Below are 20,134 nucleotides of genomic sequence, written 5' to 3'. Positions count from 1 at the left end.
AGGAATAGGAATCAACATTACTTTTATCTACTTTATTTTATAATTGAAGAGGCTCTTTGAGTTCTAACATTTATATATTCTTAACTAGAATGCTTCATTTATATATGGAATAAACAATGGAAATTACCCAACTCTTGTTCAACAGGTAGCTTCTGATTTAAATGTTTTGAGAACAAACTCTTACATCATTAGCGAATGAAGATGTGGTTCAGCATGTTTGACTTTCTTTTGAAAGACTAGATCTTATAGCCAGTGATACTGACTGTTTAATCAAAAGGGAGTAACTAGTATTTATAGTTTAGCAACAGGGCCCTTTATAAGGGAAATCAGTTTCTGGATTGTGGACAAAGTTTACTGGTTAGCATGTTTCCAGTGGTCTTGTATGGGTTCTTGTAGCTGTCACAAACACTGACTGCATATGTTCTCCATTTCCTTTTAGATAGGCCTATATAAGTGGCAAAATCCCATATCTCCTTAAGGAAAACAAACTTTGAATGTAAATATGGTAAAAATCACATACTCTATATGAATATATGTTAAAACATTCAATTTTATTTTTATCAAAGTTACCTAATCCAGGATTTCTCTTTTCAATTGTAGATTTTAAGAGAGTAGTACCTGCATGATATTTAAAGACAAAAACTGACCAGGAGTTTTGTCCATGAAATTAGATTATGGGTTGGTAGTCACAACTCCACCTATAACACCCCTTACCACACAAGTGTCAAAACAGGATCACAGTCATTGTAGAAACAGAAAAGTGCAGGATGTATTAGAACCTGAAATCTTTCTCAAAGATATGAGGTACTTACTAGAATTTTACATACATATTAGGATATTTTAACATGAACTTTTTAAAAAATGGAATTGAAAGATCTAGAGGAAGAGGTAAGTTTCAATATGACTATTAAGTGTCTACAGAAATGAGACTCGGATCTGGCATTGAGTTTAAGGTTTACTGTTTTTGCCATGAGAAATTTGTAGATTTTAAAAAAATGTCATTTATCCTTTTGTCCCTGATCTATGTTTTTAATATTTGTGGTGGTAATTATTGTTAAATTAGAAAAAAGCACAGACTGTCTCTGGGAGAGCAAAGGGACTTTAAAAAAAATGTTTTAGGTTGTAAATAAGTCCTGAAGGCTGAAAGTAATTCTGGAGTTCTCTGAAAATGTTCAGATTTACTGAAGAATTTTCATTCAGTAACACAATGTTTTGAGGCATACTTTGTTCTAAGATTCTTTTAAATTTTAAAGCCAGAGTTTTAGTTTGGCTTCTGTTTGAATAAGCTATGCATATAGTTTAGTTTGAGTATATACTGTCCAACACATATGAAGGTTGTGTAATACCTTAAATATGGAGAATTATTAAGCAATTTCTGCTGTTTTTTGCTACCGATAGTTCCTGAAACTCCTTAGGCTGATGTGGCAAATGAGAGTTCCGAAAATCTAGGCGGCATTTTGGTTCCGAAAATCTTCCATCGTGAATTGGACCATTTTTGGATTCTTTATGGCACAATGCTTTTGTTGTTGCTGGAGCTTAACATTAGGGAAGTTTCCTAAGGAACTAACATATTGTTCAACTGCTGAGTTCTCTGAGGTGATCTGTTAAGGAAGACGTATCCGTTCCGTTCCTTTTCTTGTTGCTTCAACGAGGACTTCAGTTGGAAAATGCAGAGATGGACTATAAAACCCATCTCTAAGAACAGATCCATCCCCGGGTATTTTATTCAACAGACCTAAATATAGGGTCCTAAATTTAGAGGGCAAGGTGCTACTTTTAGCTCCCGTTTTCAGAGAACACGCGCTCAGCTGAGGTTCACACGGGTTTGATTTGGCGTCTGGGTAACTAGGAGCTCATGGAGTTTAATAAGAGTTTTGCGCAGCAAGTGCCCAGGTAACTCAGGTAAAAGTGAGTAAGCCCCTGGAACCCTCCGCTGGGCACCGAAGGCCCGATCGATGTTCTCTTGCGTGGGAGAGGTTAAACTTTGCCCAGATCACAGCTGACCCAAGACGCCTTCCTGTCCAAAGTCCGGACACGGTTGGCAGGACGCAGAGGCCCGGGCCCCGCAAGCCATTTTGTGACTGGAATGAAGACGGCGGTCGGTTTCCCTGGGCCGGCGAGCTCCCCCGGGGTACGACGCCATCAAGGCTTCTGTGGGGTGCGGACAGCAGGCTCTCGAAGCGTTGCGAGATGAAAGCATTGGGGGCTGGGCGTGGGTCAGGCGCCGGCAGTCGGGCAGAGGAGGCGCGTCGCGCTGATCCAGCCGGGCGACCCGAAGGGGCCTCCGGGAGAAATCTAGCAGCCCCCAGCCCGGTGGTGGGGATTTCTGGGCCGTGGTCTTGACCTTCGGTGGGGATGTCTGGGGCCCGCGCTACAACTCAGGGCCGGAGGCCGAATCCTTCTCTCTCAGCCATGAGCACCTCGATTTCCAAGGATGGGTAGCTTCTCTAGGTAGAGGGCCGGCCCCTTTAAGAGAGAAAGACAGGGACACGTCTACGAACCTCGCGCGAAGAAGGAAGGGAAATTAACAAGAGTCCCCGCGACCCCGCCTCCCCGCCGCGGCCCGGCCGAAACCAAACCGCGGGGTAGGGCTGCAAGGAGAGTGTAGATCGCAGACTCGCGCGGGCGGGTCTGAACCTTTGGATCTTCGGGACGCAAAGCGTAACTTGGGGTGGGTGGCGAAGCTCCCCGGGTGGTCAGCATGGACGCTAGAGGCACGGCGGCGCCATTCATCTACAGCACCCCCCTGTAGCCGGCTCCGCAGTGGTCTGCTCCGGTTGCCGGTTGCAGGTTTGGGTTCCGGACCGAACGCTGAGTGTTCTGTTCATTTGTTGTGGCTCGGCCAGGCCCTGGATACGGCTCCGATTGCCAGAGCAGCCTTGGCGCTATGGAGGGGCCCGGGAGTGCCCCTCAGCCGTACCTGGGGCTGCTCCTGGCAAAGCTTCGCTGGGTGAGTCCAGGCGTGATCAGGGTTATTTGGCCCAGGGGTCGCGGGTGCCTCCCGGGGAAGGAAGCTGCAGACTTTGGCTTTGGGGTCTGAGCCGCAGTGGTCGGAGGTCTTGAAGCCAGTTCTCACCTGCTGGCGGGCTGCGGCCTGTGTCCAGGGCAGTAGCCAGGTTCCTAGGGTGTTTGGGCGGGTTCTGATGTGGTGTAGGGGGACCTGGAGATCCGGAAGGTGAAGAGAGCATTTGCTTATGTTTAGCAGGACTTTAGAAAGGTGAGTTTCCTGATTCCTAAAATCAATTAGCCTTTCGGTCATGTTATTTATTTTGATGACACTTGGTTTCCCCGACTGTGAGAAACTTGAGGACTGATCCTCCGAAATGAGTTCCTTTTAAGTGCTGAAACTTCACGTTGCTTGAAAGGACATCTAAGCCTGGATAGGGAATTTGGATTCTAATTCTGCGGTTTCTTTTAAGAAAGAATGCTCTTTTGAGGTGCTTTACCATAAGTGAGATTGTTCGTTGCTTCTTTCTGTCTTGTTAATGTAAACGGTCGTATTAACGTCAAGATCTGGAGATAATGAGCTCCCACTGTTCACAAGTTCTCTTTCGTTTTTTAAGGTTCAGTTTATAATCAGGTTTCAGGGATTTTTCTCAGTAACTTTACAAGTGTCTTTGTTGACATGTTTAGGGGCATATATGTCACCGTATTTTTAAAGAAAAAATATTTGCGTTAGAAATGTCAAAAGCCCCTTTAAATATTGGGGCAATTACAATTTTTGGTTTCTTATCATGTAAATTAAAAAGTTCTATTGCCCTGGTATTCACTTACTCAACCATAGTGTGTCTATGTATGTGTGTGTATGTATAGATGTAAACACAGATGATAGTTACATGGAGCATCTGGATAGACTAAGACACAGGCTGGGCCACCGCTGTCATACTGTCAGTTACTGGGGAGGAGATAGAAACAGTACGAGGTAGAAATTGGTAAAGTGCTTACTGAAGCATACATACAGAGTGCTGAGGAAGTTGAGGGGTGGGAGAGAGGACATTTTCTTGAGTGATTATGAAAGCCTCTGCAGACTGAGTGAATCGCCTAAGCAAGCAATGAAAACAGCATGGTGTGTCCAGCCGACTAGGAGCAGTGTTACTGGAGTGTAAAGTGGGCTCAGGGAGCAATATGCAGTGATGCTTGTTGGAGACATAAGTAGGTTCCAAGTGATGTAGGTGCTGGAGAGCCTTCAAAGTATTTCAGTGGTTAGACTTTTGGCCTCAATAGCTCTTCCTGGTAGGAGGATGTAGGTTAGATGTAAGAACAACCCAACTAGGAGCACAGTGTACAGGAGAGGTGACAGACTTGTCACAGAGGGATAGAGAAGAGGGTGTGCTCATGCTCATTCGTGTCCGACTCTTTGTGACCCCATAGACTATAACCTGCCAGGCTCCTCTGTCCATGGGATTTCCCAGGTTAAGAATACTGGAGTGGGTTGCCATTTCCTTCTCCAGAGGCTCTTCCCGACCCAGGGACTGAACCTGCAGCTCCTGCACTGGTAGGTGGATTCTTTACCACTGAGCCACCTGAGAAGCAGAGAAGAGGGTACTGAACGGGAAATATTTAGTAGCGAAGTGCTGTAGTGGGTAGGAGTTTACTGACTGGACACAAAGGATCAGAGAGAGAAAAGTAATGTAGAATGACTCCCAGATTTCTGGTTATGGCAGCTTTCTCATTCAAAGAGATAGTATATGTAGAAAGGGAAGGATTTGTGGCATGAGAGATAATTTCAGGTTGCACATATTTCCTTCACGAAAAACAACAATAATCAAAACTTAATTTTTGTGGAACTGTCAGTGGAGAGAGACATGGAGAAGGGTAACCAAATTTTGTGCAAGTTGTTCTACTGTATGAACAATATCTTCACCTGGATGATTTTTTTTTTTTTTTTTTTTTGGCTAAATACACTATTCTCACAAAACTAGCCTGGGGCCTAGGATTGCACAGCACTGCTCTACTTTTTAATTTTTTAGATAAAAAAATAATTTATTGAGATAAAATCAGATAACATAAAATTTACCCATTTTTAATACTGAATTCAGTGATTTTTTTTTGGTGTATGTTCACTGCATTGTGCAACCATCACCACAATTTTGGAATACTTTTATCATTCTAAAAAGAAACCCTGTCCTTATTAGTAATCAGTCCCAATTCTTGCCTCACTTCATTCCTTCAGTTCAGTTCAGTTTACTCAGTTGTGTCCAACTCTTTGCAACTCAATGGACTGCAGCACGCCAGGCTTCCCTTCCATCACCACCTCCTGAAACTTGCTCAAACTCATGTCCATCAGGTCGGTGATGCCATCCAACCATCTCATCCTCTGTTGTCCCCTTCTCCTCCGGCCCTCAATCTTTCCTAGCATCAGGGTCTTTTCAAATGAGTCAGCTCTTTGTATCAGGTGGCCAAAGTATTGGGAGTTTCAGCTTCAACATCAGTTCCTCCAATGAACACCCAGGACTGATGTCCTTTAGGATGGACTGGTTGGATTCCTTGCAGTCCAAGGGACTCTTGAGTCTTCTCCAACACCACAATTCAAAAGCATCAATTCTTCGGTGCTCAGCTTTCTTTATAGTCCAACTCTCACATCCATACATAACTACTGTTAAAACAATAGCCTTGACTAGACAGACCTTTGTTGACAAAGTAATGTCTCTGCTTTTTAATATGTGGTCTAAGTTGGTCATAACTTTCCTTCCAAGGAGTAAGCATCTTTTAATTTCATGGCTGCAATCACCATCTGCAGTGATTTTGGAGCCCAAAAAAATAAAGTCTGACACTGCTTCCACTGTTTCCCCATCTATTTGCCATGAAGTGATGGGACCAGATGCCATGATCTTAGTTTTCTGAATGTTGAGCTTTAAGCCAACTTTTTCACTCTTCTGTTTCACTTTTTTAGTTCTTCTTCGATTTCTGCCGTAAGGGTGGTGTCATCTGCATATCTGAGGTTATTGATATTTCTCTCAGCAATCTTGATTCCAGCTTGTGCTTCATCCAGCCCAGCATTTCTCATGATATACTCTGCATATAAGTTAAATAAGCAGGGTGACAATATACAGCCCTGACATACTCCTTTACCTATTTGGAACCAGTCTGTTGTTCCATGTCCAGTTAACTGTTGCTTCCTGACCTGCCTACAGGTTTCTCAAAAGGCAGGTCAGGTGGCCTGGTATTCCCATCTCTCTGAGAATTTTCCACAGTTTATTGTGATCCACACAGTCAAAGACTTTGGCATAGTCAATAAAGCAGAAATAGATGTTTTTCTGGAGCTCTCTTGCTTTTTCGATGATCCAGTGGATGTTGGCAATTTGAACTCTGGTTCCTCTGTCTTTTCCAAAACCAGCTTGAACGTCTGGAAGTTCACGGTTCATGTATTGCTGAAGCCTAGCTTGGAGAATTTTGAGCATTACTTTACTAGCATGTGAGATGAGTGCAATTGTGCGGTAGTTTGAGCATGCTTTGGCATTGTATTTCTTTGGGATTGGAATGAAAACTGTCCTTTTCCAGTACTGTGGCCACTGATGAGTCTTTCAAATTTTCTGACATACTGAGTGCAGCACTTTCACAGCATCATCTTTCAGGATTTGAAATTAGCTGAACTGGACTTCCATCACCTCCACAAGCTTTGTTCGTAGTGATGCTTCCTAAGGCCCACTTGACTTCACATTCCAGGATGTCTGGCGGTAGGTGAGTGTGAGTGATCACACCATCATGATTATCTGGTTAGTGAAGATCTTTTCTGTACAGTTCTTCTGTGTATTCTTGCCACCTCTTCCTAGTATCGTCTGCTTGTAGTTTTCTTTATGCATAGTAGTTTGTACCTCTTACCTGCCTCCCCTTATCTTGCCTTTTCCTGTCTCCCTCTCCCCACTAGTAACCACAGATTTATTCTTTATAACCTTGAGTCACTTTCTGTTTTGTTGCATTCATTTGTTTTATTTCTTAGATCCCGCATATAGTGATAATTCCAGTGTCTTTCTTTCTTCGTCTCGCTGATTTCGCTAAGCTAATACCTTCCAGATTTACTCATATTGCAAATAGCAAACTTTTATCTTTTTTATATATGACTAACATTCCATTGTGTGTGTGTGTGTATACACTACACCTTCTTTTTGAATTTTTAAAAATTTTTACCTTGTATTGAAGTATAGCTGATTAACAGACAATATTATGAGAATTTCCAGGTGTACAGTGAGATAGGACACGGCCATACATATACATGTATCCATTTCTTCCCAGTATTGTGTATCCAAATACTTCTTTTTCTCAGAAACAGAAATAATTAAAAAAATTATCATTAGTTGTGTATAGTGATGTCACAGTTCTGTGAGCTGGTAATGGGTAATGTAGGGAAAGGCAGAGGTAAAGATCAGGGTAAAGGGTGTTTTTTTGTTTTTTGAAAAGGTATAAAATAAGGTTTATTTAATACAGCTTAATGAACTGTAGATAGCATATATGGATCAGAGTTATAAAAAAGATTTTAAAAAGGAGAGTAGATATTGAAGGGTGTTTTTCTAGATAGAAATGGCCTAAAAAGGAAAGATTTGCCAATAGAGGTTTTGGATTGAAGTCTGAAAAGTCTCAAACCTGATCAAACTTCAAGTTGTTCTTAAAAAAAGGATATTTTTCTACTATTCCCCTACCTTTTACCTTTTTTTTACCCTGTTTATTTTCGGCGGCCCTGGATCTTCATTTCTTTGCGCTGGCTTTCTCTAGTTGCAGGGAGCAGGGACTTCTCTTCAGTGCGCACAGGTTTCTCACTGGACGCCTCCCTTGTGGAGCAAGACCTCCAGGTGCTCTGGCTCAGTAGTTATGGGACAGTGAGGTTAGTTGCCCCGTGGCATGTAGAATCTTCCAGGACCAGGGATTGAACCTGTGACCCTGGCATTGGCGGACAGATTCCTAATCCTTCAACCACTCGGGAAGTCCCCTCTTACCTTTTTATGTGATTGAATAATATGTGGGGCCTGGTAACAAAGAAAAAATAATCTCCTTGGATGACAGTGAAGACGAATTGACCCAGAGAAAGGTAAAATACAGAAGGAGCTGCAAAAGCCTTCCGCTGTTTTGCGCTGAAGACTTGCTAGGGAAAGAAGTAATGTGGAAAGGCCATGGTTACAGTATCATGGTCTTTGGAAGAGGAATAATAGACAGTTACCTGTATTGAGCACCTGTCCTCCGTGTTCAAACAGCATTATGTCCCATTACAGATAGAGAAGGTATGGTAGAGGGATTCAGATTCTAAAGCCAAGGTTTCATCAGTAGTTTTTAAACTTTAATAAAGCAGCAGATCCGTTTTTTTACCCACTAGGTAAATCTTATATAGAAGCCAATATACACTATGGAAAAAACCTAAAATGATTGAATCAGGATCAGAGTATCTGATTCAGCTTCTTTCTTTGGCCTTCTCTCCTCTTACTCTCACTTTCAGGCATCTCTGTAAAACTCTGGTTTAAAAATCATTACATTTCACCCTACTGTTTTCCTTCATCACTTTGTGATAGTGGTTAATAACAGGTCATTTTATAAAACAGGTTTTAGTAGTGTTTACATGTAAACCTGTACTTATGTTTATGTCTTAGTCTGACAGGGCTGCTGTAACAAAAATGCTGTAGACTGAGTGACTTTTAACAAACATTTTCATCATAGTTCTAGGGGCTGGAAAAGTGAAAGAAAGAAAGAAAGTGAAGTCGCTCAGTCGTTACTGACTCTTTGTGACCCCATGGACTGTAGCCTACCAGGCTCCTCCTTCCATGGGATTGTCCAGGCAAGAGTACTGGAGTGGGGTGCCATTTCCTTCTCCAGGGGATCTTCCCAACTCAGGGATCGAACTGGAGTCTCCCACATTCCAGGCAGACACTTTAACCTCTGAGCCAGGAACACCATGATAAAGGTGCTGCAAATCTGGTGTGTGGTGATCAAAATTTTTAACAAGTTAATTTTCTTTGTCTTGAAGGCTGTGGCAGCATTGCCTGAAGATATGAGACAGTCCAACTTGTATGGTTTTCCATGGGAGTTGGTGATATGTGCAACTATTGTTGGATTTTTTGCTGTTCTCTTGTTTTTGTGGAGAAGTTTTCGGTCGGTAAGTAACCAATGCTAGGTATACTAAGAGAATGTTCATTTAGTCTTCAGGTTTAATAGGTAATATGAGAAACGTATCTTTTGTTTTAAGGAAACAGGTTATTGTTTTGTGGGCTACTCATGTTAATGTGTGACTACTAGAAACTGAATATAGATTTTAAGAAACTTTTTTTTTCTTTCATTTTTTGGCCACACCATGCAGCATGCAGGATCTTAGTTCCCTGACCAGGGATAGAACCTATGCCCCACTGCAGTGGAAGCGTGGAGTCTTAACCACTGGACTGCCAGGGAAATCTCTAGAGGAATGTTTTAAAGTGCTGAAATTTAAAAAAATTTCTTTACACGAGTATTCCATACTAACACTAAAACCCTGCCTTTATTTCTTATTTATTATTTGGGTGGTGTTTGTTTTTAATAGTCTACTAAACATCTGTGAATATATGACCCACCTGGAATCAAAGACATTGACCGTCACTTATATTTAGATGCTCCTCCTCATTTCATCCCCCTGCCTCCCTGAAGTAGAGGTAATCCTGTTCAAGATCCTGTGTTGATATTCCAGTGCCTCAAAAAAAATTAAATTTTGTCATATGTATTAAATACATATATCCTTCAGAAATATAGTAATTTTGCTTAGTTGCATGCCAAATATCATGTTTTGGAACTTGTTTACTCCATCCTATATTACTAAGATTCATCCATGTTTTTGTCTCATTTTGACTGTTTTAATATTACATCGTGAGAATATACTACAGTTAATTTATATTTTTTATGGTCTTGGGCCTTTGAGTTTCCAGGTTTTTTCTATTACAAATCATGCTGCTGTGTAAATTCTTATACTTGTCTCCTGTTGTGTGTTTGTAAGTTTCTCTTGGGAATATACTGGGTCTGAGATTTACTTGGTTTAGTGCATGCTGGAGGTTCTACTTTTAAAAGGTAATGCTAGATTCTTTTCCAGTTGTCTGTACCAGTTTATACTCCCAACAGCAATATAGAGGTCCTAGAGATCCATTTGATCTCTGTCCTCTCCAACAGTTATTATTGTTGAAATTCTTTATTTTTGCCACTTGAACGATATCTTACAATGGTTCTAATGTACTTTTTGATCACTAAGGAGATTGAAAACTTAATTTTCTGGCCATATGTATTTGTTCTTCAGGGAAATATTTTGTTTATGTCTTATGCCCCTTTTTCTTTTGAGTAGTTTGTATTTGTAGGAATTTCTTATGTTTTCTTTAGAAATTTTTTTTAAAATTGGAGTTTGATTGCTTTACACTGTTGTGTTGGTTTCTGCTGTATATCAAAGTGAATCAGCTATAAGTATACATATGTCTCCTCCCTCTTGAGCCTTCCTTCCATCCCCTCCTAAAATCTTGATGATATCCTTGTTGATTATGTCTGTTACAGATGTCCCAGTATGAAACATCTTTTCATTGTTCTTAAGATGTTTTCTGATGAGTAGAATTTCTTAATTAAAATAATTTCCATTTAGCACAGAAGTGCTTGATTCATTTTGAGTTAATTTGCTGGTTGGTGTAGGGTAGCAAGTCTGTAATTCCCCATCCTCCTCACCCTACCCCCCAAATAACCTTTTTCCCAGCTTTGTGTTTATTGAATAGTCTTTCCGTTTCCCATTTGTCTGCCATGCTACGCATGAGAGTGCCACGTGGATGTAGACCTTTTCTGTGCTCTTTTTTCTATTCCACTGAGTATTATTGAAAACAAATACATATGTATCATTCCATATTCATCCATTATTAGGTCAGTCTTGCTAACTGACTAATTTGTAGTGTTCATGTATCACATATTCTTGCTCTTTTTTGTTGTTTCCTTCATCTATTAAGAATAGACAAGTTGGCTGAATTCCACTGTCATGATGGATTTATCAGTTACTTTCTATAGTTGTTTCAATTCTTTATTTACATATTTTGAGAATATTGTGTTAGGTGGATATATGTTTAGAATTGCTATATCTCTTCTTGGTGGGTTAACTGTTTAATCAATATTTAGTGACCCTCTATAACTCTACTGATGCTTTTGTCTTAGAAGTTTCTTATCTAATGTTAATACAGCTAGACCAGTTTTCTTTTTGGTAATATTTATTGTGTCTTTTTTCCATCCTTATGTTTTCCAGTCTTTCTGTGGTCTTTTACTTAATGTATGTACTCTATGAATTTCTCTTTTTATTTTATTGGAGCATAGTTGATTTACTGTGTTGTGTTAGTTTCAGGCATACAGCAAAGTGATTCAGTTCTGTATGAACTTTTATTATATTTAATCCGAAAATCTCTGTTTTCACTGAGTTTACTGTATCTACATATACTATGATTATTGATTACTGATGTATTTGGACCACTTTCTCCTAGCATACTTTATTAATTTGTTCCACTTTTTATATATTTCTTTTCAGTTCTTTCTACATTCATAAAGTAGATTTTCCTAGTGAAAAGACAAGAACCTTATTTAGTGTACTCTCACATCCCTTGGTCTCTTTCACTTTCCAAACTACTTTCATATTGGTGTAATGTAGAATTTTAGTTCTAAAAATATTTCTCTTTTCTTTTTTACGTTCTTCTCCACCCCTTCTCCATCCCTGAAGACAACAATAAATATTACTAAGATATTTGATCACCAGTAATTGACATATCTCTTATAGGGTCTTCTGGATTTAATTCTTCTCATATTTGGATACTTCTTTCTTTCTTTTTTTTTTTTTTTGGATACTTCTTTCTATATTGTGTTTAATATTGGTCTTTGTATGGCAAGTCTTTTGTATGCTTGAGGATGTTTGAATTAAGTCCTTAGGCTGGAACAGCAGTTTGTCTGATTTAAGCATTTTGGGTCTAAAGTTTCATCCTGCTAATATTTTAAAATCCTTTACTTCCTTGTCTTTATATCTAATGTTACTTATTGAAAGGTCTCTTGTCAGTTTGGTTCTTATTCATTTGTAAGTGATCTGTTCTCTGTAGAGGCTTTTAATTTGATATCCTTATTTCAATATATTTTGTTTAGGCTTGATTGTTTTCTTATTTCTTCTTTGAATTATCTTAAATATTTAAATAGGAAATCTTTTATATTTTTTAATTCTGAGAAGTTTTTTCTGCATTTTACTTTTTTTTTTTCCTCTTTGGGACTGTTGCTATTTAAGATATTGGCTTTTCTCACTTCCCTATCTCTTTAACGATTTTTTTTCCATTTTTTTTTTAATGGTTTACCATTACTTTTTTTTTAATTTAAAGAAAAAATGTATTGAAGATCTGAAAAACAATTTCTAAAAGATTAGCTTTTCCAGAAAACTGTAGCTATAAAATGCATTGCGTCTGTCATGTTAAAATGTGCATTAGACACAAATACAAAAACCATGAAACAAGCCACCTTTCTTCAGCAATCTGAGCAAAGATAAAATGCCTAAGGAACTACTTGGATGGATGACTCGCATAGAATGGGCTCTTTACTTTAAGCACCATAAGAAAAGGGGAGCACAAATAGATGAATGTCTTCAGTTTATACACTGAGTTGGTCCTTTGGCATTAGGAATCAGAGCATTCTGTCATATGGCATTAACACATATTATAAAAGTGCGTTGTGTCAAAGGAATAGAAACCACCAGTATTCAAAAGCAGCTTTGTCAACTAAGCAGTTAAACATTCTACAGTATGTCTCTCTGTTGTCCATCACTGTATACTCTGGCAGCGACTTTGAAATGAAAAAAAGGAAAGAAAAAAGGAGCTGTTTTATTTTCTCTGTTTAAAATCAAACAGAAAACAAACATCAATTTTGTTATACACGAACATTTCCAAAGTACATTGTTTGTATAAGAGAAGGACTAAGAAACAAAAAGCTGTTTATAGAGATCAAATGTGGGTGGGTGCACACACCTCACATGGCTTTCCGATGATACTCAGAGGGAGCCACTTCATAACTGCTGGCACTAAACAAAATTGCAGAGTTCTTTGCCAGGTATTTTAGGAAATCGTGAAGATTATTCAGTAATAAAGCAAGGCTCTTCTCATCCAGAGGTGTATAGGCAAACACTGCTCCAATTCTTACAAAACAGTCTCAGGAGATATCGTGGCGCGTACCCCTGGGACATGGGTGCATCAGGGTGGTCTGCAAGGATCTCAGCGTACTGCGGCCTCTCAAATTTGTAGAGCAGTCGAATGCCCAGCACCACACTGAAGTACTCCTGTATCCCAGCCCCAACCTCATTGACTGCATACTCTATATTATCCGTGTTTCCTCAAGATTTCTTGTAATTTGCATAATCCTCTAGAATGGAATACACATTCTTCTTGGCAGGAAGATAAAAGAGCTGTTTTTGCTGTGTAATTAAGTCCCAGTCATCAATAAGCCATGGTTTCAGTTCTTCAGGAATCTTTAACTTCAACTCTGCTCATGAATGTTGCCTCATTTTCAACAGTAGGATCCACTCGAGCCCTTTTCTTGCAAGGAGACTGAGGGGTCTCCCTGGTGCTGCCACCATCTCCGTTTCCAGGTGTCTTTGTTCTTTTTTGTTTCACTGGAGTGTTTCTCTGCTGCAGCCCAGCAGTCTTCTTTCCAGGGGCAGCCCCTCGCATCTTCCCCTCTGCATACTGCTTCTCATTGGCTTTTTGAAGTTCTCGTCGTCGTTTCTGCAGATTGACATCCACGTACTTGAGTACCCTGCTTTCTGGAACCCATTCATCCCAATTTTTATTCCAACCACTGTAATGTATAAAGTATTTCACTTGTTTATCCTTCATGGCAACTTTTACACACTTTGCTTCATAAAGAAGAGGCCCATGGAAGCACAGCACTCTCTCACCCTCCTGGAGTTTAGGCTTCGGGTCCTGCTTCGGCACCATTTGTAACAGTTTCGCCGCTGCCGCCTCCTCCTCCTGTTACTTTTTGAGAGTTTCTGAATCTGCTTCAGTTCACTAGTTGTTCCTCATCTAACTAATTATACTGTACCTTGACTTTTAAATCTTGTTTCATTTAATTTTATTCCTGTATATCTTCTGTAGATTATCTAAGTCCCCATTGTCTTTTAGTCCTAAGCCCCTTACAAATTGAAATTTTTCCTTCATTGTTTGAAAGAAAGGTTAAAGAAGAAAAAAGTTTTTTTTACTTTAAAGTCAGCAGATCCATGGCCCCATGGTAACAATTTTCAAATTTTGTTATTTTAGATATTAATACTAGAGGAGATGATAGCAGGGGCTTCTTTAGTTTGTTTTGGGGTCAAATATGTTTGAGGAGCAGTGGGCTAAATGAAATGAAAACGGGTATCTTTAAGGTAGAGTTCTTTCATATCCTTTATTATGCTAATAAATAATGTGTATCTTCAATGGGGGGACTTTAATATGCAGTATTATTTTCTCAATGGAAATAAAACACTTTTTGGCTAGCTTACATTTATCCTAAAGGTAATAAGAAACACTTTAAGTTGTCAGTAGCAGTTAAATAAGTAATATTTGCCTGAATGTATGTTTGTTTTAATGTAATTTTTGTTAAAAATTTGTTTCAGGTTAGAAGCCGGCTTTATGTGGGTAAGTTCTTTTTTCTATTTTAGATCACATATTTTTTGTTTGTAATTGAATAAACTTAAAAACATGATAACATTAACTCTTTTTTAGGGAGAGAGAAAAAGCTTGCTGTAGAACTTTCTACACTAATTGAAGAAAAATGTAAACTGCTTGAAAAATTTAGCATTGTTCAAAAGGAGGTAAGACATTTTTGAAAATGTTAACATTCATGTTAGGATCCTCTAGGATCCTTACTTTTCAGAGCAGGTATTTCTGTATAAGTTTAAGATTATTAATGCTTTGTTTGCAAAGTATGAGAGTTCAGTTGCTTTCATATTACCAATCTAAATTGTAACCATTGTGGTTACATTGGCCATTTGGATATAACCTTTTTGTTTCATGTTGCCTAGTTAATTTTTTTCACATTTTTAAAATGTGAAGAAGTATGGTTATCTTTTTCCTTTTGATATATAGATTTTTCCTATATTTTGGATACAAGTCCTTTGTCAGATACATGTATTACAAATATCTTCTTCTACTCTGTGGTTTGCCTTTATATTTCAAGTGGTATCTTGGTAAGCAGAAGTTCTTATTTGTACCAGTTTAATTTGTCAGTCTTTTCTTTATGATGACTGCTGTCTGTTTCCTACTTAAATTTTTTTTTTGTCTACTCAAGAACATGAAGATATTCATCTGTGTTATCTTTTAGAAACTTTTATCTTTTTTGCTTTTCTTATTTAGTCTTTTTATTAGTTTGATGGGACTGTCATAACACAATACCACAGACTGGATGACTTACGTAGAAATTACATTTTTTATGGTTTTGGAGGTTGGAAGTCCAGGATCAAGGTGATGACTGGTTTGGTTTGTTCTGAGGCCTCTCACTTTGACATAACCGGTCACCCTCTTAGTCAATTCTCACATCGTCTTTTCTCTGTGCAGGTGCGTGTTTCTGACGTTTCTCTGTGTCCAAATTTCCTTCTCTTGTAAGGGTACCAGTCAGATTGGATTAGAACCTATCTTAATCCAAGGGGCTCATCTTAACTTAATGCCCTTTAAGAGGCCTGTCTCCAAATACAGTCACATTTTGAGGTATTGGAGCTTCAACAAACAAATATTGAGGGGAAACTCAGTTCAGTCCCAAATTAATCAGTCTTTAATCCATCTAGAATTGACTCTTTGATGTGTGATTTGGTGGTTAGTATTTCACATTTTTCATATGGCTGTTGAATTTACCAGTACCATTTATTAAAAGGCCATCTTTTCCCTTTGTTCTATAGTGTTGTTGTTAAGCCTTGTTAAATCTTGTGACTGTGTATATCTGAGTCGGTTTCTATAATATTTTCTGTTCTGTTGGTATATTATATATATATACACATATATATGTATATATTTTTGCACCAGTACCATGCTTTTTAAAATCTACCTAGCACATCTTGGCATCTGACAGTGTAAATCTCCAGACTTGTTTTTCAAGATATTGTCTTTTCATATAAATTTTCAATCACTTCATCAGTTTACACATGCACATAGCCTGCTAGGAATTTGGGATTACATTGAATATATAGATTAATTTGGAGAGAATTTACATTTTTACAATGTTGAGTTATCTATTGATGGACCATGATATATCCCTCTAGTTATGTCTTTTTTAAATTCTTAATATTGTTTATATACTCTTGTCTTGAGGTCTTACACATCTTTTCTTAGATTTATTCCCTGGTATCTGAGGATTTTGAAACTATTATAGTATTTTTTTTAATAGCTCTGTTGGGATGTAATTCACATACTGTACTGTTCACCCATTTAAATTATACAAATGATTCTTTGTATAATCAGTATGTTTTAGTATACTTTTAGTATTCTTAAGTATATTTAGTATACTTTTGGTATATTTACCACAAAATGTTTTTGAACATACTTTTTACACCTTAAAGGAGCCCTGCACGTCTTAGCTGTCACCCTTCACCCAATCTCCCCTATTCCCAAGCCCTAGACAGCTTACCTACTTTCTATTTCTATAAACTTGCCTACTCTGGATTCCATTTCACATAAATGGAATGATATAACATGTGCTTCATTGTGACTAGCTTTTTAAACCTAGCTTAATGTTTTCAAGACTCATCCATGCTGTAGCAAATACCAATACTATATATATATATCTTTTTTTGCCAAATAATATTCCTTACTACAACTGACATATTCATTTTTCAATTGATGGTCATTTGGGTTAGTGTACTTTTTGGCTGTTATAAATGATGCTGCTATGGACATTCTTGTGCAAATTTTCATGTGAATATATGGTTTAAATTATTTTGGGTATATACCTAGGAGTAGAATTGTTGGATCTATATTTAACTTTTTGAAGAACTGCCATATTGTGTTTCACAGTGGCTGTGCCAGTTTATATTTCCACATTTTTTCCACATCTTTTCCAACACTTGTTATTATGTCTTTTTGGTTATAGCCATCCTAATGGATGTGAAGTGTTGGCTCAATGAGGTGTTTGTTTTTTTAAATTTTATTGATGTATAGTTGATTTATAGTGTTGTTCAGTGAGGTTTAATGTACATTTCCCTCATAGATAGTGATTTCAACATCATACAGATGGGGTTTTCTTTTTTTAATCAGTCTAAAAAATCTTTTTTATTTAATTAGACTATTTAGTTCATTTGCATTTAATATAATTTCTAATTTATTAGGGGTCAAATCTACCATCTTAACTATTTTCTATTTGACCCATCTGTTCCACATGCCTTTTTCTCTTCTCTTTTTTTACTTTTGGGTTGAAAAGTTTTTTTACTAATTCAATATTTTCTACATCAGTGGGTTTGTTAGTTATGGATTTAAAAAATATTTTTTTTTTAAGATTATAGCATATATTTTTAATTTATTGAGTTCTAATATAAATTTGTACTATTATAATACTGCTTAATTGATAGTACAAAGACCTTAGAATGCTTTAATTTCACTTGCCCCCTTTCATGTATATGCCATTGCATTATATTTTGCCTTTATATTTATATAAACCCCCAAATAATTGTATTGTTCTTTGAGACAGTCAAGATGCATTTGGATTAATCCACACATTTATTCTTTCCATTACTCTTCATTCTTCCTTTCCTTTCCAGCTTCCATCTGGGGTGATTTTTCTGAAGAATAGAAGGAGAGCCTGTTCTTTTTTTTCTATAATATGCTGTCGATAACTTAGTTTTGTCTGATCATGTCTTTACTTCTCTGTTTGGTATAATGAAGTTTGGTATAATGATGTTTGGTATTATGAAGTCAGAGTTGGCAGCTATTTTCTTCAAGCACTTTGGGGACACCTCATTTTACTACTTTTTCCTTGGCCTGTTGTTTGTGGGTCAAAGTCAGCTCTAAGTTTTATTGAATTTGGTGTTATGTCTTTTTATGTATTATTTTTCTCTTTAAATTTAAAAACTTGAAGTATTGTTTTCAATAGTTAAATGGACATTCTTAAATACGCAGTTCTGTGAATTTTCACAGGTGTATTCACCCAGGAATCTACCACCCTCATTAATACATAAAACATTTCTATCACCCTTGTAATTCCCTTGGCCTCATTTTCATTCAGTCCCATACCCCTGCCAGCAACCACTGTTTATATTTTTATCTCCATAAATTAGTTTTTGTCTATTTTAGAGTTTCTGTAAATGAAATCAGACTTTTTTGTGTCTGGCTTTTTTTCAGGTAGCATTTTATTTTTGAGATTCATTATGTTGTTGCATATAGTAGTTTTTTTTTTTAACTTGAAAGTAAATTTGCATTATATCAACATACCACATTTTCTTTTATCCATTTACCTCTTAATGTGGTTATTTCCATCTTTGGCTATTATGAATAAAGTTGCTATGATAATTCTACCTTTTTTTGTGTGTGGGTATATGTTTTTATTTTTCTTTTGTAAGGATCTCAGAATTAATGGGTCATATGGCAGGAAGTGTATAACTTTATAAGAAACTATGTGCCTATTTTTATGATTTTCTCTTTATCTTTGATTTTCAGCAGTGTTATTAGTTGTGTGGATGTGGTATCTTCTGTTATTCATCCCTGGGCTTCATGATGTTCCAGAATCTGTGGCTTAATGTCTTATTTGTTTTGTAATTCTCTTGATCATAACCTTTTCAAATATTGTTTTCGCTCTTTTTTTCTTCTCTTGCTGGGATTCCAAATACTTGTATTTTAGCCTTTTATTATATCCCACATATCTGTTATGTTCTCTGGATTTCTTTTTTTTTTTTTTTTTCTGGATTTCTTATCTTTTTGTTCACACTTCAGTCTGGATATTTTCTTCTGCTCTAGCTTCCATTTTACTAATTGTCTTCACCTATGCCTAATCACCTTTTAAACCTTCTTAATTTCATCTCTTGCCTTTTTTGGTTCTAAAGGTTGTGTGGCTCTTTGGGTAGGTCTTTTTCTTTGGCTCAATGATTGTCTTTTAGTTCCTCTCATATATTAAGCTTACTTATTTTGTTGTCTGAAGGAGAACTCTGTTACCTGACCCTCTAAGATTGTTTTTTTCTCTTGTTCATTTTTTCTCTTGATTCTCACTCAGATCTTATTTTCTTGAATGCCAGATTTTTCCGTGTTGAGTATCAGTAATAGTATAATAAGAATTATTGTGGTAAATTTGAAGCTGTGGATGATGCTGTCTTTCTGCAGTGTGGTCTTACTGTTGCTTCTCATAGAATTGGTGGGTCAGAGGGCAGGTTTGGAATAAAATTTATAGTACTTTTACTTATAGTGTTGCTTTTTTTCAGTATGAAGACTTAGAGTCATCTTTAAAGGATGCCAACTTTGAAAAGGAGTCAACAGAAGCACAAAGTTTGGAGGTAAGAACAAATAGATACTTACAAAAGTTAAAAGAAAGGTTCTTACTAAATGACAAACTTTAAAAGTCATGTATTTTCTCAAAACTCACATTTCATGGATATTAAAACTTAAAAAAGTTTAAGTTAAATATAGGAAATAGAATGTTAGTAAGTAGCATAAGGTATTTTAAAATTTGGAGCCTTTGTTGATGACTTGTTTTGAGTGAAGCATATTCAGTTCATTTTCATCTAGAGTTGTATAGACACTCTTAATTCTTCATTCCTGGGAAATGCATTAGGGTAATCATTCCTTTTTTGGCTCAATTTGCTTCAGGACAGAAAAATAGAATTCATTTTCATAAATTTAGGAGTAATTTGAAATAGTAAATTATGTAAGTTGAGGCAGTTCTTGCCTTTACCTCATCAGAGGGTTAGGAGCTGACTAGAATGTTACAGTGACGTGCTGGTATCTAAAAAGTAGGAGCCTTTATTTGTAACATCTGCTGAGTTCTGTTATGTATATACTCCTACTATGACCAATTTCAAGGTACCAAACAATGCCACAGAATGTCGAGTTTGGAAGAAATAGAGTTGGCGCTCCTGAGCCGGGTTTGATTTTGGCTAATAGTAAGGAAGGAAAATGTCAAGGTATGACAGATAAGGGTTTGTAATAGGAGTGTCCTGCTACTGTTTAGAGATGGAAGTGTTGTAAAAAGCATACTC

The 20,134-nt window shown here is 37.4% G+C and overlaps 1 protein-coding gene and 1 pseudogene across 1 annotated transcript in view; one reads left to right on the top strand and one right to left on the bottom strand.

Annotated features, from left to right (window-relative positions):
• The window catches only part of MIA2 (MIA SH3 domain ER export factor 2), an 88,363-nt gene that overhangs the window by 24,252 nt on the left and 43,977 nt on the right, over positions 1-20,134 (top strand). Inside the window, 4 exon segments of the mRNA XM_020916566.2 lie at positions 8,951-9,079; positions 14,582-14,603; positions 14,691-14,779; positions 19,361-19,432. Coding sequence (XP_020772225.2) covers positions 8,951-9,079; positions 14,582-14,603; positions 14,691-14,779; positions 19,361-19,432 — 312 coding nt within the window.
• LOC110152775 (mortality factor 4-like protein 1 pseudogene) lies at positions 12,958-13,922 on the bottom strand (annotated as a pseudogene).

The sequence above is a fragment of the Odocoileus virginianus genome, chromosome 16, assembly GCF_023699985.2.
Source record: "Odocoileus virginianus isolate 20LAN1187 ecotype Illinois chromosome 16, Ovbor_1.2, whole genome shotgun sequence".
Lineage (NCBI taxonomy): Eukaryota > Metazoa > Chordata > Mammalia > Artiodactyla > Cervidae > Odocoileus > Odocoileus virginianus.
Note: the sequence above shows the minus strand (reverse complement) of the source record. Positions and strands in the feature narration are given on the sequence as shown.